Raw genomic sequence first — 23,980 nt, forward strand, 5'->3', positions numbered from 1 at the left:
GATTTTTTTTTTATATGACATGTTAAAATAATACACAAACAAAATAAAAAATGGACAAAAAGATTTAGTAACCAAAAAAATAAAAAATCTGTTTATCCATAAAAAGACATAAAATACAAAATAATAATTCTATGAAAAATAACAAACACAAAAATTAAAATCTTTCAATGTTTCAAAAGATAGAAATGTCTAAACTTGAAAGATTTTTCAATAAGAAAATAGATATTTACAACAACAACAAAAAAGTTTAAAAAGGAAGAATTAAAATAATGTAAAAAATGTGAAACTTTGAAAATAGGAAGAACGAAGAAAAATTGACAAAAAAACTAAGAAATTCACAAAAAAATTATATCTAACATTTAAAAAAAAAATAATGAATAAAAAGCTTATATGTATATTTTACAATATTTACATACAAAAGTTTAATAAGTCAAATTGTCATAATATAATTGGTCATATTGTAGTCATAATTTAGTTTAAATACATGCCATAGTATTGGTTTAAAGATATATGGTCATATAATATGTTGTGTCATGTAGATAGAGAAATAAGATTTGATGGTGTCTTAAAAACAATAAGTTTTCATATATAAGGTTATAATTCTCTAAATTTTCATAATGGATGTAGAATATAAGTGGATATTAGGACAGGGAAAAAATGTCGCCAATTTAGGTAACTATTTATTTTGTCATTTATTGGTCAGTTAGTTCATAAGAGTATGAAAAGAGGGGATGGAGAGTAGGGATTGTTATTTTAGCCCGCTACAAGTTTGATTTATCAGAGTCCATGATAATCTGGTGTAAGATCCAAGTAATAATAAATCCATTTTTTATTATTTAATTTACATATATTTAATGTGGAATTTAAAAACAAATAACTTACAACGAATTTATAGAAAAATTTAGATCCTATTTGAAATCTGTTGTATATATGATTTTATTTATACTTAAAAAGATTTCATAATAATGGGATTCAAAATTGACAATAGATTATTTATCAAAAACATTTTTCTTAATGAATATCAGTCATTTTTTCTCTCTTTTACTCTCTTTTAATTTCGAATAATTAAGGGGAGGGGGGGGGGGGGGGAGTAACCACTCTCAAATTTTTATTGAACTATTCATAGATTCATGTGAATATGAAAGCTTCATTGAGTCTTTTGTTTCATAACAAACAAAATTGTTTACAAGATTCCTAAAATAAAGAGCACTAAAATCGTATTTTTCAGAAAAGCGTAGCAACCTTTAAATTAGGCGGGGTCTGTCTGTCCATGTGAGGAAGTTAAGATAACATATTAGCTAATATCAAATTAAAATGGCTGCCATATTGAATAGGCAGCTGGAATTTTGTCAATATTTGATATTAGTCTGCCTATGCTTTTTATGGATATAAGCGTCTTTGTAACACGATAAATTAGTATGATGTCTGTAAGTTTGTAAATAATTACTAAAATATTTGATTATTCTTTCTATTTGTATTTAGAGAAGTATATGTAGAAGATTTAATATTTGTCTTATTCTACATAATCAAACAAATCAAATCTCATCTCAAATTCAAAATTGTTTATTTATTCTTTATAATGTATTAATCTATTCTTCTGTTTATTCTTTTCCATATATATTAATGGATTTGTTGCATTTTAACTTAGGTAGCGCAGCAATAAGAAACCAATAACCTTCAATAATAAATCAATCAGACAAAGAACATACTTATGGAGTAGCAATGTCATTTTAAAAAAGTGTTTATTTATCATTTCTTTGTCAAAGAGATAGTTTAAATAAGAATGTATGTTTAAGCTTTAGTTAAAATCTCATAAAAATTCAAGATTTTGAGTAAAACTTGTGTAGATTCTAAAGGTCAAAGTCATAAAAATATGAATAATATAGAAAAGGTCGTCTTTTGCTTGGTGTCAGGTTTTTGTGCACACAAACACACACACACACAGATAGGCGTAGTATCTCTACAGCAATAATGCATATAAAAGCTGCGGTGGTCCATAAACTTTTCTATTAATGGTATAACATTAGAATTTTAGTCTAACCAAGACTGCAACTCTGTAGTCATGCTGTAAAATAATAATGACTCAAAATCCGAACCCAACTCAGCTTCATCAAAGAATTTGCAAGGGCTCGCGAAATTATTCGCAAAACAAAGAAGAGGGATGGAAAAACGGGGGAGAGATATGAAAAGGGGGTTTAAAAATTTGCATAGCACTGTTGCACAAAAAAGATTCCATACAGGTCAGATTTTAAACTTTATATTTTTTATGTTTTAAAAACTGTATCCTTTAAAAGTTCTATCTATTCAATAAATTAAAAATTCTATCTATCCTACTCTTTAGTTTTGTTGAAGTCCTAAAAGTTACTAAAATAATTTGGTAGTCAAGTCATAGTTTTAAAGTAAATATATAATATTTAGTATTACCCAAAATTAGGGATAGATATTTTTTCAAAAAGCTTAAATTCTTTTTTTAAAGGAAAAAAAAGTGCACAATATCTTTCCCTATAGCATACCTAAACAAGCAAACAAAACATATGCAAAAAACAAACAAAGAAATCTAAAAATCATTGTAATAGTAGAAAGGGGTTAAATTTAATGTAAATTATGATAAAATATTTTTTTTGCCATTTCAAATGATGAGTTTCAGTTTGAGAAAGGATGGAGGGAAAATTATAAAGGACATAACTTTTTTTTCAGTTTCCAGTACAAAAGAAAATAATAAAATGTGTGTTTGTATGTTTTGTTTGCCTGTGTGCATGTACTGTGCACAGAAGAGTTACTAGAAAATTCTAGCGTGCACAACCATGCGCGCAAAAGTGTTCATATAAGCTGGCATAAATTTGATAAATGCAAATTTGCAATTTTCATTAAAAGAGTACAAAATCTTCATATAGGTGAATATTTTTTTTAACATTTAAAATAAATTGCCCAACTTAATAAACACTTTGAGCGCTCACCATAAACCAAAGAAGAAGAAGGTAGATATAAAAATGGTTATGTGCATATATACATAATATACTAAGGAGATAAAGATATATCAAATATATATATGCGCACACAAAGCACAAGTTTCTAGCACACAATAAAGCCAGTTTTTTTCGCCTTTATGTTGAACTACATATACATACACACCAACAACTACACACACACACAGCTAGCACAGGCTGTGCAGTGTAATCTGCAAACCACCCTAACTCACCCCGCCCCCAACCCACCCTCAACAACCGCCAGCAAAAAAAGAAAATGCGAAAGGTTGTCTAAGGAGTGGGGGAGGGGGTGGGGTAATTTAGGTTGCAAAGGATAAAGGCGAAAGTTGTGGCAGAATTACGTGCACAATTTTTATTGTTCTTTCTACTACATAATACAGTTGGGGATTTGAAATTGACTTTGATCTAAAATTGAATCTTAAAAATAAGTTACATGTAAAAATTTCAAATCCCCAATATGAAAAATGTCGGAACAAAACTAAAATATATAATAATAATAAAGAAAGGAAGATAGTTGTTAGAGAGAAGAGGAAGATAAATAGGTAAAGTAGATTTTGAAAGCACCGTAAACCATTTTTTCCATGGGACTTTTATAGAATAGGGACATTTATCATACACAATAATGCACAATTTAAGAAAAATTGTGCCTGATATTTATCAAAGTTTGATAGAAATTATTTTGTCAGAAAAATTTGATTTGGGTGTACTACGGTTTATATTAATTAAACTTAAACTAAAAGAAACAGAGTTCTAGAGAAAAATAAGAAATATAGTTAACACTTGAGCTCAGCATGAACAAGCAAAATTTGCGCATATTTCTCAGAATTTCTGGTCTCAGGAAAAGGGAATATAAGAATATAAAACCAAAGTCTTTGTAAGCAATAAGCTTTTCTATTATAATTGAATTTGAAATGAATATTGGAATAAAACCATAAAAAATATTTTCAGGCTGAATATTTTAAAACTCAACCCTTATTTCCCAATTAATTAATTTAATTCCTATAAAGAAAACCAAGCTCTTTTTTATGTTTAGATGAAATGTTTTGATGACGTCATAAAAATGGATAGGTCCAGTCAAGTTTCACAAGGTTACACAGATATATCAATGCACTTCTTGTTTACTTGCCGCTGGATTTTTGTATATCGCAACAAAAATAAACCAAAATAAGTCTTATTTTTCACATTTTATTCTTATCAATAATATTTTTCTGAGATCATTGTATTTGTATACGCAAAAAGGAGTTTTGAGCAAAATTTAAACTGTTATCTTTTCATGGATAAAAAAAAATCATGTTCATATGCGCAACTGTTAGCTGAGATATCTCTTTTCTAAAATAAAGTGAAACTTTGAATATAAACCTTAGCACACCAAAATCTTAGAAAATGTTAAAATGAAATGGAAATTGATAAATATATGATGGTAATATGTACACTATACATACACACACACTCTTAATTTTCTTTAATTGACAAGATGGAAGATATTGCAATGTTTACATGAGGAATAAATTAAAATTCAACTTTAAATTACAAAGATAGATAGATATATATCAAATATATATCCTTAACCTTATTATCTTAATTATTTTCATGTTTTCATGATATTATGATTAAAGAATTGAAATATTATTCATAATGTTTGTCTAAGAAAGTTATTACTGCAGAGTTGAACAGAGACAATCATGGTCAAAAACATCAGCAAAATTACCACAAAAAAAGATTTAATTTCATATATTGAAATTTATCATTAATTTAGTGTAAGTTACTTCTTCTACAAGTTAAATTAAATATGAGTCTACCATGTCAAATAGTTTTTTCCCCTAGAAAATAAGTCTCTATGTTTGACAAGAAGGTAACCTGTAACTTCTAGGCATTGATAGTGTAATATAACACCATAGAAAAATACATTTTTCGCAATTTAATAAGCAATATAAAAGTGACTGCGGATCTATTAAAGTCAGAAAGCTGGATAATATAAAGAAGGGTTATAGTTCAAAAGGGGAAACTGTTGGTATGACATTTTTTATGGTGCTAATATTTTTGTCAAGTTTGACCTTTTTTATTACTTTACTTAAATTTAAGGTATATAACTTTAGATTGGATGTAAATAAACTTTAAATAAAATATTTTTAAAGATATTTTTTAATAATAATATTTTTATATTTTTTGATGATTGTGTTATAAAAAATACATTGACATAAATCTATGACATCCAAACATAAAATTCATGATAAGGTTAAAGTTTAAGGTGGCCCCCATTGACTTTAAGCCCCCCCCCCCCCTAACATACCCCATGACTGTGAAAGTATGAATATCAAAAATTGAGGCTGGGACAATAACAAATAATAAGAGCCCTCCTACCCTCTCTCTCGCTCTTGTCTTGTTTATACAACTTTTTGATAATATTTTTATACTTTTATCATGATATCAAACTAACTCTTCATTCCCCCCTCCCCTAGGCCCTCACTCTCCCTTTATTTTGTCCTCTAAAGAGAATGGAAGAGGAGGTAATCTCCCCCTCTCTCCCCTCTCTCTCTTTTACGTTCTCTTTCTCTTTTTCTCAGCCTGTATCCTAATATGATAACTGCCAATGGTTTCACTGGCGGAACTTACTTTGACCAATAAGAAACAATATATTACATGCATGTAGATAAAGGTTCTGCAAATCAAAGTGCCATAAGTATAAAATGTAAAAAAAAGTCAAGTTGTCTTTGTTGTAAATAAAGCTCTGATGATATATTGATTACAGGAAGGCAAAAAATTATGTGAAATTCATTTTTCTTTGTTTAAAATCCTATTGAAGTAAAGCAAATTTTACTTGAAAAGTATAAAGCCAATGAAATGATGAAATGAAATTTAAAATTGTGCAAATACATGGAAGAAAAAATATTAAGTTTTTGTTCTCAACAATCAGGCTAAGTGGGAATTAAAACAAAGAGGTCTTCAATTTGGATAAGGAATATTTCAGGGATAAACAAGGATAGAGTTGGTTAAATGTGAGAAATTTACCTGCAGCTAATAATTCTACTTTTTAAGGGTGGGATTACTAATCATTGATGACACAAAATGCAATTGTTTCGCAAAAAAATTATAATATTAAAAAAAATTCTACTCTTCTGATGAAAAAAGTTTCAACTTTGAAAAAAAAACAATGTCCTATCCCTTGGTCCCTGTCAATTTGTTTGACATTCAAAGATTGTTGTGTGCCATATTATGATAGAAAAGTAAGTCATAAGGTGACACAGTGGACCACTCTGGACCAACTGGGGGAGTACCAAGTCACAATGGTAATAAACACAAGCATTTAAAATTAGCCAAAAAAATCTGGGAAAATTTAATTTAAAATTAAATCAAAGCTAAATATCTTAAGTTGATTTATTTTACAATTTAGGTACTTAATTAAAAATAAAACTAAGTATTTTAGATTTTGATCAATTTTAGCCACTTGTGGCATAAGAAAAAGGTCAGGAAGGGATATTTTGTAATATATCTTAGTGTCCAGGCCTATATAAATAGATAGATAGATAACTATGGAAGGGGTGGAATACTGGAATATGGGAAATTAGGCAAAACAATAACAAAGTTTCTAGGTTAATAGCAAAAGTGTTAAATAAGTCAATGTGTGTTTTTGTAGGTTTAATTTTATGCTATATAATCTTGTCATTTAATAAAAATATTAAAATGTACATAAAACCATCATATATGTTAAATTTAATCAGTAAAAACAAAAAGAAATAAAAAAACAAAATATCAATTAAAGAAAATGATATATTAATTTTTGTTTCTTATGTATATACTGATTAATTTTTGAGAAAAAAGGAGAGATAGAAAGATAGATACTCACCCCCTGGATAGGAAGAGCCGCCTTTACCGCCGCCGGCGGGTGATGATATCGGGGGGAAGGGTGGTGTATGCAGGCCGGGGTGACCGAGGACCGGGTGGTGACCGCCAGGACCGGGTGGGATCATGTGACCTGGAAGGCCACTGCTGTTGGCCATGAAATTTAGCGCCTGCAGAGCTTCCTAAATTAATAATCAGTTTAAGAGTAGCTGCAATAGGAATCTAAATATACTATCAAATGCTTTTGTTAAGTCTAAACAACATTAATTTCTTGTTTCCTATAATATTTGACATAATATATGAATAAAAATCTAATTATAAAGAAAACCTCAAAGATAACCATAAAACGACTATTTCTCCCTTTGGTTATATTATATTATGTATATAAATTAGTTTCTATATATATATATATATAGATTATTTTAATATAAGTTATTCCCAAGAAAGTTATTACTAGCCCTCAACTTAACCTCAAATAAGCAATTTCAATTAAATGTGTGTAGCACTTTTCTTACACCCCTGCTAAATCTTTAGGCTGTTATTGTGTCGACATAGGCTTGTTGTCAAAATGTCATTTTTAGAATAGCGTTTTAGTGTATGAAAAAATGGTTATAGTGACCAATTTTGGATTCATTATAGAATTTGACAAGTATGTCGAAAATAAGTCAGTTAAAGTCACTTATATTATGTTTGTTAAGTCGACATAAACTTGACATTTTTATGATACTTTAACTGTCCAAAAAAGTTTAGATTATTAATATGATAATAGCTATTACGACATAAATACTTTTTTTACTGATATTAAAGTTATTAAAAGAAAGTTATCATAAGTTATTTCGGGTATAAATCACCGCACCAACAAGTAAGATAATGTTCTTAGATAGCGAAGTAAAAACAAGCTGCTTAATTATGTAGAAAGTCACAGTAAAGTTAGTAGCTCATTTCATTTAAACCACTGCATTGATGGTAAAATTTAAAATTAACAATCTTCTTTAAGCTAACATGCGGACTTATAACTATTCGCAAGTTAAAGAGTAGGTGCGATTATAATAAACTTGTGTTAAAAGTTCTAAACAAATTGGTTAACAGTTTTCCAAGATATAAGTTTCTTTTAGATATATATAACAAGGGAAACTATTTTTGTAAAACTTTTTTTCAAAGTTTTATTTAAAATGTTCATTTTTAATGAATCTATATATTCTTTCGACTACATTAAACCCAATTTAAGGCAAATAATCTACATTCTTTAGGAGTACTTTTTAAAAGTTTTGTATTACTTATATAATTATATCAGAGAATTCCGATAATTCTAAGGCAATGACTGTCCCTTAAATACCATCATACATAAGCTAGGCTTACACAAAAAGAAAAAGAGAAAGGAAAACTTTAAGGGGGGGGGGGGGGTTATTAGTCAGTTTAGTCGATATCAAGGACATTAAGTTTAAACTTTTGGACACTTATGTCTATTATCTATCTATTTACCTAATTATCTATCTATTAATCTATAGGTATACATACAAATGTTTATAAAACAGAGAAGGACCAGGTCAAAAGTTTGGCTTATTTGGAGGGAAATTTGGGAATTATATGTTCCTAATTAGCATAGGACAATTAATGGATTATTGGATTCTTACTTAACCTGTATTTTTGTCTTTAATATATGATACTTCTAACAAGGACAAAAGTATTAAAACCAACGTACCTGCTCATGTGCATGTTTAATACCATTCTGAAAATGTTTGATGTCCTCCCTTTCCTTGGCCAAGAGGTCATGTGACATGTCCAGATCCATCCTGGAGGAGCTGTTGTCCCTGGAGTCCACTAGGCGCTCCATTTTCACCAGGTTAATTGCGGGTGGGTGACCGCTGCGCTCGCTACGTTCGCTATGTGACAAAGGGCTGTGATGGCGGCGCCTATCACTAACGCCGTCCCGGCTGTCGCCGTGCTCCGCTGGAGGCACTGAGCTTCTTGCCGGCGATGGGGAGCTACTTCTCTTCAGAGACAAATTTTCTGGGCCGCAGGTGTCATCCATGATACCGCTGCCATAATGGTTATTGTGCAGATTTGTCGGTGAGTCGCCATGTTTGCTTGACCGTCCGCCGCTGGTTAAATCTCTGCCGTCCACAGAATGACTGCCGCCGCTGTAGGACAATGGAGGACTACCGGGCTTACTTAAATCTAGTGATGAATTGATGCTGTCGCCTGACCGGCGGCGAGGCCTGGCCTGCTTGCGGCGCGGACAATTGGACTGTTGGGAGGGCACGGGGCTGGCACGACCACTATCTTCACCGCGGCTTCCGGTGCCGCGATCTGACAACTGTTCCACATGGCTGGTCAGGCTGAGCGGGCTGGATTCTGTGCTCCGCAGACCACCGCTGCCGCCGCTCGACAAATGCGGCACCTTGGAGTCAGAGTATCTGTGATGTAGGCCGCCCAGATGTGAGGGATGCAGGGCATGGGGCGAGGGGGAGGGCGAGTAACCGCGGTATCCGCCGCCTGTTGACAGGTTGGTGGGAGAGGAAGACAGACTGGTGCCAGAGGGTGGCAGCTGGTCGCTGGACGTAAGGCCGCGGATTTTCAATGATTCAGCAGTCTACAAAATAAGAGATGTTAAAAAATAGTTAATTCATTCTTTATGTCTTTCTATCCTTTTTTAATCATTCTATCTATCTTATCAATCTACATGTTTACCTTGATAAGACTTGTGAGTTGAGCCTCGGGTACACTTGTCTCTCCCTTGTACATGAAGTCCAAAATACTCTGCATCTCCCAGAAAAATACATCCTGAAAATATCAATGATTTGTGACTAAACCAAAGCATTTGATGGTGTACATTCTTATTTTCTGATTTATAATGAATGATTATCAAGACTTATTTTCTAGCCTTGTGATTTTGAACCTTTAAATCTATATAATTTTCAATTTGTGACATAAACAGAGCATTGGACAATGTTTAATTTGCTGTAACTACAGCACTTCTATACTTGCAATTACATACTTTTGCCTTTAAAGTATGCTTAATATGTATTTTGAGCAGAAAGTATGTATTCTAGCTGTCATGTTGCAATGTTAATATCAAGCTATGCAAAGTATCTTTTTAATGTTTTGTTTTGTTGGCTTGGATTTTGCAATCATACAACCAATGTTTTATTCTGTCACACGAAAAAGAACACATTATTCTAAAAATTTAAGTTTCTGTAAAACTCTCATGCTGATATTATATCAAATTATGTGTTAGGTTGAAGATATAGGTTAAAAAAACTCCTCTTAATACTATAAATAATGTAGGCATATCCAATTTTATTTTAGGTAAAACAGTTCAATTTTAATGTTTTTTTTTAATTGAAATCTTATCTCTATCTTTGAGAATAATAAACATATTTGTTTCAAGGGTTTTTGCAAAATGCAATTACATCAAGTATGGAATCATAGTATGAGTAAATAAGGGCTCAGCAACAAATCTATAGTATAGATGTACTATATACAGATAACCTGCCCCCCTTTTCCTTTTTTCGTCTGCTAGCAATTTGTTTTCTGCTACTTGGCTGTGTTAATATTCCGAACACTATTGGTTGATTTTCAAAGACCCGATTGAGAGTCCGTACTAGGTCCTCGGGATGGGAACGTGTTCATTTAGCTTGAATTAATAGTACTTTACTCTTTAAAAAAGCTTGCTAAAAATGTACAGACCGTATATTCAAAACTTTTATGTAATTCATAAAAAATTCTCTTTTCAAACATATAGAAAAATCTTTTGTTTTTAGTAAACAAAAAGACATAGAAATTTTTTTTAAAAATAATTAAAAATAGAATTCTTTAGAATAAATAGTTTAATATGTAGAAGTTTAGAATTTATAAAATCTTAATGAATAATAAATAATTCATTTAAAATTATAAAAATATATTCCAATATAGCTTCAAAACCGCTTAATATCCGCAGGATTAGAACCAGTTCTCAGCCATACTGAGAAAATTATTTATTAACTCGTATTTTAGACAACTTTCTACGAATAATAAAATAAAAACCATAAAATTATTTACTGCTCTATTAGCCCGGGCTTTTGGCTCCTCAGGGCAAACAAAACTGGAATTAACTTTATTATTTTTTTCTTATACTATCCGTGGAAAGGTGTTTATAATGCGATGTGATAAACTGAATTTAAACTTACCTTTAGAACAATGATAGGATGTTTGCCGGGGTAGTCTATGAATAGTCTCTGGAAGTATGGGCTGCAGGCTGATAGGACGACTCTATGGGCTCGAATCCCGGCATCCTCACACATCAAGGTGCAGTCAACCAAGATTTCATTCTGAACAAAAAATAAATGAATAAATAAATCATTAAAAATCTTCGAAAAATTTCATAATTTAACACAAGAAATTATACAGTATCTTTGATTGAAGTTATGAACATAAGGACGAACAGACTCTCGTCTTAGAGAAACTGCAATGGTTATATTATTACTTGGATCTCACACCAGATTTTTATTTTCTATAATAAAGTGAATTTTATAGCAGGCTAAAATAATGATCTCCCCATCCCCTCCCCACTTCCTTAATTAAAGGCTTGATTAATAAAAGCGGGGGGAATTGCAACCTAAATCGACAAAAAATTTCTCTCATTATAATATCCACGTATATTATACATCCATTGCGGCTGTGCTACTATGATTTGTTGACAATACCTGTAACAATAATTCAAAGGCATTGAGTAGATGATGTTGGTGGTTGTTCCATCTGAGCGAATAATGCTGTTGGCCGGGGGTGCTAGGGGGGCAGTTGACCAGGGGGCCCGGGGTCACGCGAGGACCCTCACGCTCCCCAGTCACAGGGTCCACGCCGCGGGGCGCGGGTGTGCTCGACCCAGGACGCTCAACGTCCACCTCGTCACGCTCCATTTTTTGTTGTTGTGGGGCTGTGTTCGATGGGGGTTGGTTGTCTGCTGCTCTCTGGGATGGGTGTTTTCAAGGGTAGGGTGGCTTGAAAAAAATATTCCTCTACCAAGATTTAAGTCATCGGTTTCTGAAAAAAAAATTATTGATTTTAGTAAAAATAAAATATGTCTTAAAAAAGAATATTTTACTGGCAAAATAGTTTATCTTCTGATAAAATGTCCCTCCTTCCTGTTAATTATTACATATAGAGTGCACCCTTTGAAAATGGACATTACAGAAGTGTTTCAATTGAGATAGATATTCAGTAATTTTAATCGTAAAATGTTTTTGTGAAAAACCCTTTTTTTTAGCTACTGAAGAATGTTATATGATTAAGTTGGCTAAATAAGGAAGGGAATTGATTTCTTTAAAAATACATAAACTTTATATGTTTTAATTGCCTATTAACTGTCCCTGTTCTAGGTGTTATAGTAGTTTCATTGTGTTTTAGCCTGGATTTTGGGTCTTTGGGGACTTGAAATCTCTTTGAGATGTATGCATATAAACCTTAATTTAGGCTAATAAAGTAATTGTTTTAGAATTAACATTTAATAAATTATAAATGTATTATTTGTTTTTAATTTTATGAATATATGTGTTTTTTATCAAGAAAGATAAGAGAGAAAAAATTGTATGACATATGATTATGCATCTTTTCTTTATTTGTTTTTTCTTAATCACTAAGTTTTTTATAAATTTTTATTAACACATATTCTGTTAAGAGCACTTAAAAAACAAAACAATATTTTTAGCATATTTAAATAACTAATCAATTCTATATATGTTTTTTTTCTTTAGCTTTTGTTGGTAATCAAATTCAAAAGAAATAATTAAATTAGAAAAAATATATTTTTTCTTTTGATGTTTAGAATTAAAGAATATGTTTTGTGTGTGTGTCATGGTACCTAAGAATTTAGTCATCTTAAAGAATATAAACTGGTGCACAAAATATGAAAATAATGGATAAATAAATAATAATCTTCTAATTTGAAGTTCTAAAATAAATTAATAGTCCTTCAACAGGGCATTAAATGTTCCGAAAAAGGTGACATATTTTTAAATTCAGGTTTCAGTACTCCAACATGTCCAAATCCCTAGGTCCCCTTATGTGTATGATATGATTAAAATCATTATTAAACATGAGTTTTGCTTCCACAGAAATTAATTAATTCTTTTTAGAATTTCTATATGTATTTTTATATACATAAGATTAACTTAGATTTATGTATATTTTGATTCTAGCTAAAAACAGATTAATAAACTTTTTTGAAATTCTAAAATCTTACACAAGGTATTAAACAGCTCAGAAATAACAAGATTAAAACATTTTAATCCAAATTAAGCAATCGAAGTAATTTTTAAAATCCAAAATAAATAAGAAAGTAACTGTCAATTATGCTTTTGGTTTTAGACAGACGTACAAACAGTAATATTAAAATAAATCAGATTAGTGATTAATTTGAAAATAATCAAATCAAATAATCTTCAATATAATTATTGATGTCATTAATTTTTAAGAAATTAATATTTATTTGATGAAGATACTTTTATACTATAATTATCAAGAATTTTGTTTTTTAAATTAAATTATATTTTTATAACTCTAATTCAAAGATATGTTTACTAAAAACATAAATTACGAGAAAATCAAGTAAAATTTTATTTATATAAAACCCATAATCCTATTGTATAAAGTAGTCAAGTTTTTGTCTATTAAGATATCTCTAACCACTGAACCAATTGATACTTCTATTAAGACTCAAATATTGGTTTAAAGAAAATGTTATATTTGAATTCAAGTTGGAAGAACGCTAGTATCTTAAAAATAAAGAACTATCCTAAAACTTTTTGGGTTAAAAATCAACAAGTTAAAACTCCACACAAGAAAAAAATCAACGGAAAACATACACATATATGATATGATAACCTTTTACCCCCCATACATACAAAGAACTTTATCCGGACTTTGCCTCGAGAAACTCCGTTGAAAAATTTCTTACACATATGAACTAAAATACTATACATGTATGTTACATACTACAGTAGTAAAATCAAAGGTCTAAAAATAAAGTACACATAAAAAAGATATTTTAACAATAATAAACGATAGATACCGAACTAAACTTTGATGATTTTTAGTATAGATTATCAATATGATATTAAGAATAAGTGTTATTATATCTGTGTATGGTATAGGACTAGGTTTAGGATATATAGAGGTGTTTTTCTCCGAGCCATGTAACCCACCTCCGTTACCTCTCTCACTCACCTCCGATATAAAGTTGGGTTCACACACACACACACGCACACCTACATACACTAAAACACACACATACATACACACACACACACACACACAGAATGTATAATATATATATAATACAGGTGGGAATGGAATATAAGTTTCAAGAGAGAGAAAGAGAGAGAGATAGAGAGGCGGAGAGAGATAGAGAGAGAACTGGAAAGGTGTGTGGGATGATGGTACACGATATGATATACCACATCGGAGCTACCAAGGTGTGTCATTCCCTGGCCCCGGTCATTTTTACCCCCCCCCCCCCCCTCTTCAGAACTTTGGTCATTTACTTTCCTCCCACGACAATTTCTCCCCCCGAAAGTGGAATTTATTGTAAAGGATGGTTTAGAGATTAAGTATTTTTTTATGTAAAATGTTTTTCAAGGTGTTTTTGGAATGGATGGACAGTACTAAGCTATGCAAAATTTGAGAGAGAGAGAGAGAGAATTATTTGTATGAAAAAGATCCAAACATTTATCAGTAGCGAAGATTTCCTATAACTAGGTAACGTCCTAACGTTCGACAGTCATTAGAGCATGAAAGACTCTATCGCTCTTGACTGTTGATTGATTTTAAACATTTTAAATTGTAAATAATCTAAATTCTATAATTTTTTATTGCTGCGCTACTTATGGATAATTATAAAACTTAAATAAAATAATATCAAAACTAATACATATAAAGAAAGTAATTTTCCCCTTTTGAAAATATAAAAAAAATTGTAAATATGTCGTAACAAAACATGTTATACATTAACTAAATCACTTGTATAATATATATTCCAGCGTGTATGTGGTTATAATGAAAGGACAGTCTACTTTTTTTAAAGCTTAAATAGTACATATTAGAATTGTTCTATTTATTTCAAACTTGGCATGATGATTCCTATAACAGTTTGGTACAATTATAAAGCGTAGCAGCTCTAAAATTATTACCAGAAAGTCAGTATGCAGTCGCATTATCAAAACAATCTCAATTCAAAATTTAAAAAAGGTATTTTTTAAGGTATTAGTTTTCACACCCTGGGAGGGGTCATTGGAATGTTAATTATTGAGGTACCCAAAGTTTTATAGACTCATTCTCTTGTTCAATTGTCTAATTTTTGAGGTTTTATTAAATCTTGATTTGTTGATTCAAACTAGAAATGTCCAAACTTTTTAACCAATAGTTTTTGATTATCATCACTGGTGATGTACATCAATAATATTGTCTTATCTCTGATTCTTGGTCATTAATAATATTTAGACAGGCAGAAAGACATCATTTTACTAAGATTTAGTAAAATGTATGCTTTTTTGAGCTATGTTTAAAAATAGTCTACTTTTATTTCCCTTTTGAGGTAAACATCAATAGATCGCATATACACAATATACAAAGCAAAAAATATGATAAATATAGAATACATGATCGCATGAAGGTTTTTGTGTGTGTGTGTGTGTATGTGATTTAAGCATGTAGCATACAAGTAAAAAGTTAGTATTTTTGTATAATATTGACCAAACAGATAAAACTTGTGTGTATGTATGTATAGGTATATATTTGTAATAACACATACATATATGTTAAGCCAAAGGGGGAATTCTATATATAAATAAATGTATGTATATATGCATGATATATTTAAGGCAACATGCGACATAAGTTAACTTCATATATTATTAGAACGAAGGGAAAATGAAAAAAGTAGAAATTTTAAAAATGGTTTTGTAATATGATTTATTTTGCTAATAAAGGCTGCTTTCTTAGCATCTGCAAGTTCTGTATTCAAAAGATATGGGAGAGTAGAAAAATAGCCTAAAACCTAATAGGGACCTATGTGAACTTAATTGGTTCAGTATCTTACCGAAAAACCTTTCTACGTATAACATAGTAACAGGTTACTTTCATTACAAAATGGTCTAAAACTTGCCATAGGCAAATGTAAGGCTTTTCTAAGAATATACGTAGTTTTAACACCCCTTAAATCCCAACCCAGCTAAAAATACTATGCATGCCAGCTAGCTGACTTTGTTAATATATATGTAAAAGTTTTTTGGTTTTGATTTTCGACATGACACTTACTGCAAAATTATGTAATATATATTATATGACAGGGACCTTAAGGGATAAGACAACGGCCGATTAATTGATGTACATCCCCAATTTTGATGCACAGAATTAACCCTTCTGTAGATTACACTTCGTGGTTAAAATGCTTAGACACTCAACTAAATTAACCAACCAATCAAAATTCGATGAAAGTCCCCAAAGTTGCTAAGCCAACGAATGAGAAAAAAATGTGGGGACTGGTGTAATAAACAGCCCAATATCCCCTCCCTCCCTCTCTAATAATATTAAGTTTCATAAAGTATTTTTATTTCATACACCCTGTTAGTCTGGGTTGTTAATATGTCAACTATTTGAATAACATTGGTGGTAGTTAAAGGTTTTTTTTGTAAACATAATGTCGATCTAATGTCAATTAGTAGTTCATAAAAACTTTGATTCCAACTCTGACGGACAAAGAAGAAAATATGTATGTCAACGCCATATCCCTTTGTTTAACAGGGTAAATAAAGCATATATTTATGAAAAACTACACAGACATTAATGTGTTTCAATGTAGTTTATGCCATGAATACATCGAATAAAGGTATTTTTGATTGAAACCCGTTTCATGTGTTTAATTTTGTATGTGTGTGTGTGTGTGTGTTTGTCTTTGAGTGTGTGTGAATGTGTGTGTGTGTGTGTGTGTGTGTGTGTGTCGGGGTGTGATTTTAAAATGTGTTTTATTTGATCATTTGTAATAACTTGTAACAATAGGTCATAAATCGGTCTGTAAGATTAGTAGACTAAGGGTATGGCAACATTGGGTAAAATAAAAGTAGTTATGTTATTTTAAACCTAATATTACATAAAAAACTAAAAAATTAACAGGTAGATACTTTTTAGAGTTTTTAAATCCATCTATAAAAAAAAGAGTCCTTTAAAGGAACTTACTTCTTATAGTGATGAAATTTTATGTTGTTGGGACAAATGTTATTGAAGCTTTTAATGCATCTAACTCTTATTCTACCCCCCATCTTCCATCCCTTATGCTTTAGACCTATGTCAAGTTGACTGTTCAAAAACATGTTTTTGAACATTATTAATTAATGTAAAATAAATAGTTGGAAATTTATTGGTCTTAAGTCGGTCCTACTTAAAATGCGTTGAAAAACAAACAAAAAAGTGAAAACATAGCTTGATAGGTCTATAAAAACCTCTAATGTAAATGCATAGATTTAATACTAAAAATGTAACAAACTAAATTTACTAATTTGAACAAATTGAAGTAAATTAGTGCAACCTGTCTGTTGTTTAAGATCTCTAAAAGGCCTTATCAATAAAAAATCATATTTAAGGATATGTACAATTTTCGTTGCTAATCATTTTCAACGAGTGAAGAAACTCTACAAGTCAACCTTGCTAACGTACAAAACAGTAAATTGACTGTTAAAGTCCATCTAATAAAAGTCTCATTGCATACATATCCATAAGAGCTCAAGTTACTATTGAGACGACTCGTTAGCAATTTGAAACCTTATATTGGACATTAAAATTTTTATGATCAAAATTAATTGGCGCATTTTTTCTCCTTTTTTTTATATGTGAACAGTTTACAGGTGTTTGAACTTTAGAAAAAGATCCTATGAGCTTTTATAAGTAGCGAAGATACTTTGTAAACTAATGTGCGTTCGTCCGTATGTTTGCCCGATTGTTAATGACCTCTAAAACAGAAAATGTTGTAAAAATCCACCAAATTTTTTTTTGTAAAAATCCACCACAAATTGTAAATTTTCTCTTTTTTCATTCTCATTTTCTTAGCGTAAGAAATGGCATTTGAAAATAATTATTACACTGAAATTGTTTTCAAAGTAAAAAAACTTTGCTTTTCTACTTTGCATTTTAGAGAAAGAAGAAAGAGAGAGAGAGAGGTAGAGAATAATCAAGAAACCAAACTAAGAATAAACAATGTTAGATTTAAACTAAAAGCCAATCTTAAATTTGAAAATTCTAAAGTAAAAAATAGATATATTTCAAATACATTTATTTTTCAGTGGGGAATTTAAAATGTTTTTGGATAAAAAAAGAGCTATTTATAATGTTCTTCTCTAGAAAGAAAGGTGTATAATTTTTTTTTAAAAACTTTGGATATGAAAATAATATTTTGCCCACTCAAGAGAACCCATTATCAATTCAAGTTCTCAACTGTATTTAGCCAGGCTAAGTTTTGGTAAACATATTTTCAAGTCACGACATTGAGAGAGAGAGAAATATATATAGAAATAAATGCACTGTCTATATACTAGATGGACAGAAGGACAGACAAACAGATAGATAAATAGATAAAAGTACTTTAAAAGAATAGATGGATGGATACATAGAGAGATAGATAGATGAAATTGATAGATGGATAAATATGAAGATTTAATAGATAGATAGATAACCACTAAAAATCTATGAACGGAGCCACGACCAAACTCGTATATTGACAGCTGAAAATACAAGTTATGGTATGGAAATTATTGGCAAAAATTTTCTAGTATTTATTGTATTTTTAAGAAGTACAATAGCAAAAAAATACAAGAATTGTTTTTTATTAAAATTATTGTACTATTTTTTAATAATCTATATAAATATAATTAAATCCTTTTATCTCTTGAAATGTGCAAAAATTGATAAATTTGCTGATTTTTGAGAACACCCAAAAAGTTAGTTTTGTGCATCCTTTATTTTTACAATTTTGATGTACCTCTACCTTTAAATGGTTCCTTTCACTTTTAGTTTGTTACTGTTACAATAGAAAATCAACTCCTATAAGATGCACTGACCATGATTGCTTTTATGAGGAGTAAGTGTAGTGCATTGGCTCATTTACAGGCGAAAGCAAATATTTTACAGTTAGCACTTCAAAACATAAGTTTCTTAACTATTAAATTATTGACATAGAAAAAAAGGCCCACCTGCTCATGTGACACTACGTGAAAAAAAATATCCTTAAAACCAGCCGTTGCTGGCATGAAGCAACCTTTACATAACTTTATTTATGTCCAGTCCAATATAAGGTCGACAACTGTCTTCATCAAGATTTATACAGCAAACAATTTAAACTTAGAGAATAGTACCTTTATTTTTATGCCATTTTTATAGAAATCTGAAGGATTTTCTTACTATTTTGAAAATGAACAATGTATATTCTGTACAAATCTTAAAAATCAAACTTGATCAACAATAATAGTACAGTACTTTTCATGTAAAGTTCTATTTGATACTATAATACTTTGGTATTTCTTATTCATATACAAAACAGTTTTCATATACATGAAAGAAATTCACTAACGTAAAGAAGAACGGATAATCCTAATTATATCATAGCTGTGCTATAAAAAAAAATGCACAACAATTTAAGATGAATAATCAGGCATAACTAAAGCATAAACATATATTAAGATACTACTTTATACAGGACGGGACGGAGGGGCAATGCAATTTTAATTAATATACAACCCTTCTTTCCTCTATAAATTTATCAGCCACCAAAGGATTACTTATACTTTCGGGGGGAACATTGATTTACCATCAATTGTCCCTTCCCTGACATTATCACACTCTTTTCAGTGATATGTATTGTGTTTATTCTTTTATGATGTATTTATAATATGTACATACATACTTTTATTTTAGTAGCGTAGCTACTCTATAGTTAGGTTGCTGTACGTCCTTTAAAATCCTCATTGATTGATATAAAACTGAAAAAACATAATAATAACCATTTAAGTTTAATGGAGTGTTACATATGAAAGTTTTTGCCCTTGTTTTATGTGAATATGTAATTTAATATAAGGAAAATTTGATCTAATTTTGTATAAATTCATAAGATATTTTGTTTTAACTCTTATTTAGAAATTTATTTGTATGTGTGTGTATGTGTGTATGTGTGTGTGTGTGTGTGTGTGTGTGTGTGTGTGTGTGTGTGTATGTGTGTGTGTGTGTGTGTGTGTGTGTGTGTGTGTGTATAGTTGTGATGTGATATGCTTAAAAGAATTTAAAATTCATTATCTTGAACAAATAAGAAAGTTAAAGAACTAATCATTAATATTGACCTATACACACATACACACTCACACACATACACACACTCACATACACACACATACACACACACACACATACATATTCAGTGTAATAAAACTCTTAACTTTTTAAGATAACATATTAAAAAATCAAAATATTTAATGAAAAATTAAGTTACCTATATTTTTGTTTCCTTAGATGTATTCTTTCATTTGTGACTTTCCTGAAAAATTTAATTAAGAATTATTTAACTTTACCTAAACTAAAGCATTTAAAACATGGTGGTTGCTTATTGGTATAAGGAATCTTCATAAAAAAATAGTAATCTATCTTGAATAGTAGCTGAGAAAATCAATTAACTCCCACAATCCTGTTTACTTTTACGGACATAACGACGGAATTTGTAATTATTGAGTAGCTGCTTCACTATTATAATTGTCATTTTAGAACTTACATAACTAAGGTTGCGTGGTTTCCACAAATATATATAAACAAAAGAAACAATAAAATTGTAAGCAGACAGAATATTAAAAAAAAACAGATAAAGAAAGAAACATTACATTTTAAAGGGTAATTATTAAACAATCTTCTTGTTTTCAAAATTGTTTATTGCTTATTTGTTTGCTTTTTATGCTTCAAAATCTATTTTTATAACAATGTTAGAAGTAGATTTTTCTAAAATGCTCAAGAATTGACATGGATTTTCTTTTTTTAGGGGGAGGGAAAAATCCTTTAATCCCCTATCCCTTAGTCGACATTTTATCAAGTATTACTATCAGAAACATATATCTACCAACCATACAATGCTTTTCTCATAATCAAATATTTATAATGAGAGCATAAAAATGGCTAGGAATTGTTCATAAAGATGTCTATCCCTTTTCGCCCTGGAGTATGCGCTATGGGCAGGACAGCATGAAAAAGAAACAAAGGACCACATTTTCAAATATAAAATTTACACAGAAAGGGCAATACCATGCAAAAAAAAGGGGGAGGGGAAGGGTAAATAGCATTTTTACATTTTTACTAGGCATTCCACACTATGGGCTAGAATTTAAGGATATTGGACAAAAAAAAATACCACATTTAAAACATAAATGTGACCAATAACTACTTTATATATTTACAAAGTCAAATTTTAATTTTTAAAAATTGTCCAATTTTAGGCCATTGTGTAAAATACGCGATAAATGCATACATTTTTAAAAAGTTTCTAAGAGAGAAAGAGAAAGAGAGAGTGAGAAAAAATATGAGCGAGAGAAAGAGAGAGCGTATTTTCGCGAGTGTTAATGAGGCTCGGCGAGGGAGATGAACGATGGAGGAATTGAGGGAGAGAGGGAGATTTGGTTGAGGGCGCAGCATAAAGGAAAATATTCGCAAACTCTCCCAACATTTTGGCACAAATTTGAAAACTCATGTTTGATAATTTAAATAAATACTCTTGCCTTAATGGTTCTAAGAAATATAGGGATTCCTGATCGATCGGATACTCATATCTTAAAATTGTTTGTTATTGGAAATGTTATGTTAAACTTGCTAATGCATCGAATAAAAAAAACATTTAACTTTGGGAAAAAGGTTTATTCAGATGTCAAATACCTACCCTCTTGTATAATCCTGCAGTTTAAACAACTGGCTATAAAATTAATATTGCAGCGAGACCTTTTTCAATTAAGCCAAACCTCAACGCCGCCGTACTTAACTAGGGCTTAACCTAACCTTTTTTTTTACATAATTTTCCTTCTTTATTGTAAGCCTTTTTATGGCTTTAAAAATCATTTTCAATATTTCTATTTAAATAGCAAAAAGTGTTTTTAAATATCGTTATCAAAAATTTGTGATTTCCTATGCATGATAAATAACACATTAGAGTTAGATTTGATATGACATGTAAAAATGTTAACAAGTCTAACTATGTTCATAAGTTGCACAGCAATATCCATTTTTGATAAAAAAAAAAGGGACGGTAAATTTATAAACAAAATATTTAAAAAAAAAACTTCTTAATAAGACCATTTTGACTTTAGTTAATGATTTATATGAGAATATGGATATAGGATATACGTGGATGTATTGACAAGGGAAAACTTGACGTAAATTTAGCCTAAATATGGACCTCATGAACTGGTCAGTTCGTTCATCCAGTAGAAGGGAGGGCATGGGTTAAAAAGGGTGGATGGGCTTTATCTTTATGTATTTAAGCCAGCTGCGAGCATGAAAATCTGGTGTAACATCCAAGTAATAATATATAGATTTCTATGATTGTCTTTTAAGTGAGGATGAATTTATACATATTAGTAAATTGTGTGTGTGTAAATCGCCGAGCATCGTATTACTTTGTATGTAGTAACAATATGTAGTTTATTGTAGTTTATGTACTTTATTTTTCTATTTTATGTGCTTTTCTTCTACTTCACGCCACAATCAACTCAGATTTCAAAATAGAATTAGGGATGGACGATGAATTAATAGACGCATCTGGGAGCACTTTTAAGAGTCAACCTCCAATTTTGAATTTTAGTTTTAAAATAAGAAATCTTTTTTGAGGGGATAATTTTTTTCTTAAGCCATTTCACTTGGGAGGGTGAAGGTATCCTCTTCTAAATAAGTTAGAAATGATCCCTGGAACTATGAAAAAATATATTGTAAAGGAGAACCATATCGGTTCAACGGTTAACAAGACATCCTGCATCTTTAATGTAAGGATGTATGTAATTTCTCAAATGGGTGAATCAAAAGAATTATTCAATGCCCCTCCATTACCCATGAAATAAAAATAAACTATACTTGCATACATACATACACACATAAACAAATAAGTAAATTTACACTACAGAAAGTTTATCAAATAAAAATATAAATATAAATTTGTTTTTATTATGAACTTGGCCTTATTATTATTTATTTAATGTATTTCAACATATTATAACAAATATTATAAAAAGAAATATAGAGATTTGCAAATAGATGGATGAAATAACTATATCTTTGTAATTTTTGTAAATAGAACAGTTAAGTATAATACTTTTTGAATAACTAGCGGCTTTACCTAAAGGCTCACTATTCAAAGGGGTAGGAAAGAACAGAAAAATAGCCTAAAACCATCTTAAGACATATATCTCTAAATAAAATGGCCTGAAACTATCGAGACTTTTCTTAAAACGTTCAGTAACTTTTGAAATCTTAAGCTACAGACAAAGAACCTAACTACTTTACATTAAAGAATACTATTGGCAGTTATTGACAATAAACCACCCCTCTATTTCTACTAAATCCTTACATAAATAGTAAGAATATTCAAGTACATGATGCAAATCTAAATAATGTTTTGTTAACATGGTATAAAGATTAAGGGTGTGCCTTTACGTCCGCATATCAAAACATCTGCTTAGAATTTCCTCAATTAAAAAATTACCCCATCTGTAGATTAAAATTTGTGGTTTAAACATTGAAACACTCATATTATTGAATCTACCAATCAAAAGTCCCCAAAGTTGTTAAGACAACGAATAAGAAAAAGTTATTATAAAACTTTGGGGACGAATATGATACATTTGTGGAAGGGAAAGGACACCTAAAGATTAAAATATCTTTAGTAAGGTTTCATCACATAAAGATGTAATGTATACCATGTAAATTCACAATAGGTTAGACATGGATAAAATGCCATTATTAGAATACTGTTAACGGGGTAAATTGATGTTACACTTAATATATTCAGATATAAGTAATGTCGTCTTTTACTAAATTTATTTCAATGTTTTGACATAATACATTAAAAATTAAATTTAAAAGTTTCAAATAGTTTTTCTCCATTTTTGAGCCAC

At 30.2% G+C, this 23,980-nt stretch overlaps 1 protein-coding gene across 2 annotated transcripts in view; it reads right to left on the reverse strand.

Annotated features, from left to right (window-relative positions):
• LOC145322689 (protein jim lovell-like) overlaps positions 1-23,980 on the reverse strand; it is a 47,886-nt gene that overhangs the window by 11,627 nt on the left and 12,279 nt on the right. For both annotated transcript variants that reach the window (XM_080164898.1, XM_080164899.1), the window contains exons 2-7: positions 20,332-20,376; positions 11,513-11,849; positions 10,997-11,137; positions 9,519-9,611; positions 8,530-9,420; positions 6,832-7,009 (exon numbers count right to left, since the gene is read on the reverse strand). In XM_080164898.1, coding sequence (XP_080021024.1) covers positions 6,832-7,009; positions 8,530-9,420; positions 9,519-9,611; positions 10,997-11,137; positions 11,513-11,725 — 1,516 coding nt within the window. In that variant the 5' untranslated portion in view covers positions 11,726-11,849; positions 20,332-20,376. The remainder of the gene's footprint in view (positions 1-6,831; positions 7,010-8,529; positions 9,421-9,518; positions 9,612-10,996; positions 11,138-11,512; positions 11,850-20,331; positions 20,377-23,980) is intronic.

This window comes from Acartia tonsa, chromosome 6, assembly GCF_053477335.1.
Source record: "Acartia tonsa isolate MP-2025a chromosome 6, ASM5347733v1, whole genome shotgun sequence".
Taxonomy (NCBI): Eukaryota; Metazoa; Arthropoda; class Copepoda; order Calanoida; family Acartiidae; genus Acartia; species Acartia tonsa.